Below are 7,036 nucleotides of genomic sequence, written 5' to 3' on the forward strand. Positions count from 1 at the left end.
ATCTATCTATCTATCTTTCCTTCCTTCCTTCCTTCCTTCCTTCCTTTTTTCCTTCCTTCCTTCCTTCCTTCCTTTTTTCCTTCCTTCCTTCCTTCCTTTTTTCCTTCCTTCCTTCCTTCCTTCCTTCCTTCCTTCCTTCCTTCCTTCCTTCCTTTTTTCCTTCCTTCCTTCCTTCCTTTTTTCCTTCCTTCCTTCCTTCCTTCCTTCCTTCCTTCCTTCCTTTTTTCCTTCCTTCCTTCCTTCCTTCCTTCCTTCCTTCCTTCCTTTTTTCCTTCCTTCCTTCCTTCCTTCCTTCCTTCCTTTTTTCCTTCCTTCCTTCCTTCCTTCCTTCCTTCCTTCCTTTTTTCCTTCCTTCCTTCCTTCCTTCCTTCCTTCCTTCCTTCCTTCCTTTTTTCCTTCCTTCCTTCCTTCCTTCCTTCCTTCCTTCCTTCCTTCTTTCTTTCCTGTCCTTTCCGTAACTCTCAGGGACCATATATAACCCTACAAAAGATCCCCGACGCCAGAAACACACTGCAGGAATAATCCAGTTTGAGACCGCTTTAACGGCTCTGGATTCACTACTAAGGAATCCCGGCAATTTGCAGTTTATTAGTCCAAAACACACTGCAGGGCTAATCCGGTTTGAGACCGCTTAAACTGCCTTGGCTCAATGCTAGGGAATTATTCTGGAAGTTGTAGTTTATTGCTCTCTCTCTGACAAAGCGCTACACTTCCCAGAATAATTCCCTAGCATTGAGCCAAGGCAGTTAAAGCGGTCTCAAACCGGATTATATCTGCAGTGTGTTTTCAGGGAAACATTATAGACGAGGGAAACGGGTTCCTAAAACCCCAGGCGACTCAGAAAGAGTGGTGCCAAAGCACAGGCTGCATCCACACTGGAGAGATAATAACCCGGTTTGGCACCGCTTTAACTCTTTGTCTGGCTCAAGGCTATGGGATTCTGGGAGTTGGAGTTTGTCCAGAGCTTTCCGACAAAGCAAGGCTCAAACGTCTCACAAAAATTACAGCCCTGAGGACTCCGCAGCATTAAGCCGGGGCAGTAAAAGCGGTGTCAAACTGGGTTATTTCTGTAGTGCAGATGCGTCCTAGGCCGCACGGTCTTAACTCTAGGGCCCTCAGGAAAAGAAAAGGGACCTTCTTCCATAACTAAGAAGCCTGAATTTATAAGTGTGTTGTGTTTCTAAAGCTTTCCTTTTGTGATGCCCTCCCTTTTCCTGGAATGTCGCACATTTCACGGGGGCAAAGGGAACAAGGCGCCCGCTCCACCCGCTTCCCCCTCTTCCTCTCCCTCCCCGCCAGGTGCTCCGGGGCTGCATCCACACTGGAGAAATAATAACCCGGTTTGGCACCGCTTTAAATGTGTCTTGGCTCAAGGCTATGGGATTCTGGGAGTTGGAGTTTGTTCGGGGGTCCGGAGCCGTGCCTCTTGCCATCCCTTGCCGTTTCCTTTGACCTTCCTCTTCCATTTCCCCCCATCCCTTTTTCATTCCTTTCCACTTCCTTTCGCATTCCTTTCCGTTTCCTTTTCCATTCTTTTCCCATTCCTCTTTCCATTTCCTTTTTCATTCCTCTTTCCACTCCTATTCCACTTTTTTCTATTCCTTTTCCATTCCTCCTTCCATTCATTTTCCATTCATGTCCATTTCCTTTCTATTCCTCTTTCCACTCCTTTCCCACTCTTTTTTTCTATTCCTTTCCCATTCCTCTTTCCATTCCTTTTCCCATTCATTTCAATTTCCTTTCTATTCCTCTTTCCACTCCTTTCCCATTCTTTTTTCTATTCCTTTCCCACTCCTTTCCATTTCCTTTCCATTCCTCTTTCCACTCCTATTCCACTCTTTCTTCTATTCCTTTCCCATTCTTCTTTCCATTCCTTTCCATTCCTCTTTCCATCCATTTCCATTTCCTTTCTATTCCTCTTTCCACTCCTTCCCCACTCTTTCTTCTATTCTTTTCCATTCCTCTTTCCATCCATTTCCATTCCATTCCTCTTTCCACTCCTATTCCACTCTTTTTTTCTATTCCTTTCCCATTCTTCTTTCCATTCCTTTCCATTCCTCTTTCCATCCATTTCCATTTCCTTTCTATTCTTCTTTCCACTCCTTTCCCATTCTTTCTTCTATTCCTTTCCCATTCTTCTTTCCATTCCTTTCCATTCCTCTTTCCATCCATTTCCATTTCCTTTCTATTCCTCTTTCCACTCCTTCCCCACTCTTTCTTCTATTCTTTTCCATTCCTCTTTCCATCCATTTCCTTTCCATTCCTCTTTCCACTCCTATTCCACTCTTTTTTTCTATTCCTTTCCCATTCTTCTTTCCATTCCTTTCCATTCCTCTTTCCATCCATTTCCATTTCCTTTCTATTCTTCTTTCCACTCCTTTCCCATTCTTTTTTCTATTCCTTTCCCATTCTTCTTTCCATTCCTTTCCATTCCTCTTTCCATCCATTTCCATTTCCTTTCTATTCCTCTTTCCACTCCTTTCCCATTCTTTTTTCTATTCCTTTCCCATTCCTCTTTTCATTCCTCTTTCCATTCCTTTCCTTTTCCTTTTCCATTCCTATCCAAACAACCACAAAGCCCAGAGCCTTCCAGGGGGAAAAGAAGAGAAGGACAATATATTGGTCGACAGGAAAGGAAGGGTCCTTTGAATCCAGTTTCGCAGCAACACAATTCTCCCCAGAACCAACGCGAATTTAATGCGATTCCTTCCAGGGCGACCAGATGTCCTCCTCCTGGCACAGCAAAACGGAGGACATGCCAGACAAATGTCGAAGAGACAGTCCATCCTTCTTATACACAGATTTCTTATACACATATTCAAGCATCCACGGTTTGAAAATGTTCAAAAAAAGTATAAATTTCAAATATCAAACCTTGATTTTCTTTTTTTATAAGGGACACCCTTTTGCTCTGCCATTATATTTAATGGGACTTGAGCATCCACGGATTTTGTTATCCACGGGGGATCTTGGAACCAAAACCCAGCGTATAACAAGGGTCCACTGTATTCCCAAACAAAAGCTTCAAAAACACTCCTCTAGAAACATAAGCCCATGCTTCTTAGCTCTGCTCCCAATGGAGGACCCTTTGGAATCCCTCCTGGAGAAAAAGCTGAAATGTAGGGCACGTCCTGGAAAAGGAGGACGCCTGGTCACCCTGATCCCTCCGCTCCTTACAATTCTGGGAATTGAAAACGGAGGATAGACGCCGGAATAGAGATCGACCGCTCCGAGAGTGGGATTCTAGAATAAAACGTGTTTTCCGCAGAGCAGAAATAATGCCGTTTGACACCGCTTTAACTGCCACGGCTCAGTGCTATGGAATTCTGGGATATGTGTAGGTTTGTGAGAGAGTCCTCTGGTGCCACAACAAGCCACAAGTCCCAGGGTTTCACAGGATGGAGCCATGCTAGTGAAAGCGGTGTCAAACTGCAGAGGCAACCCGTCTTTTTCGGCTTCGGATCACTTAAAATCTATTTATTCAAGCATCAAAGCCGGTGTTTGTAGCGAAGACCTTGCACAAGTCACACTCTCTCGGCTTCGGAAAGAAGGGAAAAGAACAGCATACAGCAAAGCGGGGTTTTAAAAATAAGAATAAGAATAATATCAAACCCTCGCAAAAGGGGAAATCAAATGATGAAGCAAATGCCTCATCGAGGGATCAGCCCGCATCAGGAATCGTCCAGATGCGATTTCTTATCCGCTTCAAAAAAAAAGGAACGGAGATTGAAAAGCCAAGCCGACAAATGCCCCGAAATGATAAAATGAAATGAAATGAAATGAAAGAATAAAAGGCCAGGTCAGCGGAACTCAAAGGAGAGTCCACTTTCCAATGTGAAAAAGGGTGTTCAAGCTTCGGGAGGAGAGATTTGGAAAGACAGAAGAAAGAAAGAGAGAGAGAGAGAGAGAGAAAGAAACGATGGTGAACCAGGAAAATCCTAAATACGGATCAAGAAGAAAAGGAGTGTAGATCGGATCGCAAGATGCCAAGGAGGCGGCAAGAAACAGGGCCACATCTGGATAGAAATCCAGATGGGAATGACAGCCCCTTCCTCAGGTTTAGGTTTGAAAGGGGAAAAACCAGAACCAGAGCAGTTAAAAGCGGTACCAAAGCGGGTTGTTTCTCCAGTGTGGCTGCAGCCAGAGAGAGAGAGAGAGCATCGGCTCCGAAGCGCGGCGGCCCTCTCCGATGGTTTTCTCGGCCAGATTTCTGCCTGAAACATGACATCAATTCCTCGGCCGGATCCCACCCAAGGACTGGCCAGCCCTGATCCTGCTTAGCTTCCAAGGGCAGGAAGCTATCGACTATTGATTACTGAATGCACTGTGTCGCGAGGATATCCAGAGGACCGGATGCTTTATGTGGTTCTTTTGGCAGAGCCCAGATGTTGGACCCAGGAGGAATGGAGAGGGAAACAGACAGACAGATGCGTCCTTTGAAGTTTGTAGAGATCGGGGAGAGAAAGGCCAGAGAAATGTGCGAATATATATATATATATATATATATATAATACATACAGTACACACACATACACACACACACACACCCGCGGCTGGATAATTGGAATTTAACGGACTTTCTGAGTTATATTCCGGGCCTAATTGAATTAAAACCAATTGACTCTCCATTAGAAAATACTCCAGCGGTGACCCAGGCTATAAATTTGGGGCAGGCAAGTTCCTGCTCTGCGCTTCCAAAGGCAGGCCTTTCCCTTCTTTTTTTCTTCCTTCCTTCCTTCCTTCCTTTTTTCTTTTCTTCCTTTTCGAGAAGGGGAAGCCGGTCTCCAGAATGACCCCCCCCCCTTCCAAAAAGAAAAGGCTTGATCCTCTAGAAGGCAATGAAACACACACAACACACACACACACATTGCATTGGCTTCTTCCCAGCCAAAGATCCTTCCCAAGAATGTGGGAATGGGTTTACAGGTTTGTCCTCCCCTCCTTTTGGGATCCTGGGTTCAGATCTCTTTCGCCGACTCCAAGGGACCCCCTTCCAGGGTTACCCAGCGTCCTCCTTTTTCCAGGACTTGTCCTCCATCCCAGCCTTTGGGATCCCCCCCCCCCAAAAAAAAAAAAAAAAAAGGAACTTGGAGCAGAACTAAGAAGCAGGGACCTGAGATTTCTAGTGTTTGGAGCTTTCCTGGTGGCCGTGGCTTCATCTTATGGCTATATCTCATGGTGCTCCTTTGAGGTGAGGACACCAGGGGAGCCTGGCTGGCTTGGAAGAAGCATTGCCCAGCCCATGGTTCCCAGCGGGGCCGAGAAAGCTGGCCCAAGCAAAGTGGATCCACACAATCGGCTCTGGACGCGTGTCGGCCGGCAAAAGATTCCGGTCAAGGGCAGCCCGACAGCCACGTTTAGGAGGGAGAGAGAGCAACGCCAAGAGAAGGGACCCCAGCCCAGACCAATTCGGCCAGCTCTCCCTCTTCCCTCCCAAAGGGACCTAACTCCAGGTCCCATCGCCTTGGCCCATGGGCAGGGATGATGGGAACTGTGATCCAAGCACACCTAAGAAGTCCAAAGAAGCCAAGGCCGGCCTCAGCCTCTCTGGTTTTAGCAAGCAACCCGCTTTTAAGCCTGTCCAGCTATGAAACCCACCAGTCGCACTCTCTCAGCCTCAGAAGATGGCCAGAACAACCCCCCCCCTCTGAAGAAACCTGGCCAGAAAAGCCCCTGGATGGATCGGAAAGGACTTGAAGGCACCCAGCAACGAAAGCGTAGATGCCTCCTCTTTAGAAGCAGCCCTCCAGCCAATTGCATCCGCACTGCAGGAATAACCCGGTTTGACGCCACTTGGACGGGCTAGGGAATCCTGGGAAGTGTCTAAGAAGGGCTAAGAAACAAGGGTTTGGTCCAGAACACAGGGCACCGACAAATCAGTTTGAGACCGCTTGAACTGCCCTGGCTCCATGCTAGGGAATCCTGGGAATTGCTCTCCGACAGGGGCGGCTCAGTGTCTCACAGAACTACCCTTCCCAGAATCCCCAGGGCAGTTGGAGCAGTCCCAGGCAGTTATAAGCTGCCTCCACACTGCAGAAACAACCCGGGTTGAAACTACTTTAACTGCTATGGCTAAAGGCTATGGAATTCTGGGGGCTGCTGCAGTTTGTTGTGGCACCGGAGCTTCAGCCGTGGCAGTGAAAGTAGTGTCGACCCGGATTATTTCTGCAGAGTGGAGGCAGTTTTCCAGACCCCGCTCTGGCAAGGGCGCATCCGCACTGCAGGGACAATCCGCTCTGGCCCCGCTTGGGCTGCCACGGCTCAGCGCTAGGGAATTCGGAGCTCCGCTCTAGCTTCACAGCAAACCACATTCCCCAGGATTCCCTCGCATTGAGCCGTGGCAGTGAAAGCGGCGTCAAAGCGGAACATCCCTGCAGTGCGGATGCAGCCGATGCCTCCAACCTTCCCCACGTGCCAAAGCTATGATTTTGAACGGATGGATGGATAGATGGATGGCTTTTGGCTGACCCTCAAAGGCAAAGAGGCCTTTTCCTCCGGAGCCCTTGAAGAAGGGGAACCACCTGTTTGCCACCTGAAAGCTTCCCCTCCTGGATCCCCATCCCTCCACGGAAAGAAGGCAGCGATCCCCAGCGATCCTCCCTGCGCCATCCATCCCCAGCTTTGCCAGCTTGAGCATCCAAGCCATAGAAAGGAGAGAGGAATTAAAAATGCCTTACGTTGCATTGGCACCCCGAGCATCTCTGGAAGCCCCTTGACAGCCCCTTCGGTCGGGAGGGAGGCGCTTTGCATCATTCTGGGTCAAGGGAGGCAGAACCAAACCTCCCAAATTATTATTATTATTATTATTATTATTATTATTATTAAAAACAAATAAACTGAAAGTGAAGCCTGGCCTCTGGAGGGGTGGTGGTCTTGTAGATGCCGCAGAAGGGCTGAGGGCCAAGCAATCCCCCTCTGCTCCTCCGGCCAGCCCAGCCGGAGTGTGTCCTGGGTTCAAATCGTGATGCACCACCACCTGCCTCCTCCTCCTCCTCCTCCTCTTAGACGATGGAGTCAGGCTAAAGCTGCGAGGCCA

General features: G+C 48.2%; 1 protein-coding gene across 1 annotated transcript in view; it reads right to left on the reverse strand.

Annotated features, from left to right (window-relative positions):
* LHX4 (LIM homeobox 4) overlaps positions 1-6,818 on the reverse strand; it is a 92,534-nt gene extending 85,716 nt beyond the window's left edge. The window contains exon 1 of the mRNA XM_089515914.1: positions 6,678-6,818. Within this exon, the coding sequence (XP_089372040.1) occupies positions 6,678-6,753 (76 nt within the window). The 5' untranslated portion in view covers positions 6,754-6,818. The remainder of the gene's footprint in view (positions 1-6,677) is intronic.
* Between the last annotated feature and the right edge of the window lie 218 nt (positions 6,819-7,036).

The sequence above is a fragment of the Sceloporus occidentalis genome, unplaced genomic scaffold (genome assembly GCF_023333645.1).
Source record: "Sceloporus occidentalis isolate IW3139 unplaced genomic scaffold, rSceOcc1.0.p SCAF_3, whole genome shotgun sequence".
NCBI lineage: Eukaryota > Metazoa > Chordata > Lepidosauria > Squamata > Phrynosomatidae > Sceloporus > Sceloporus occidentalis.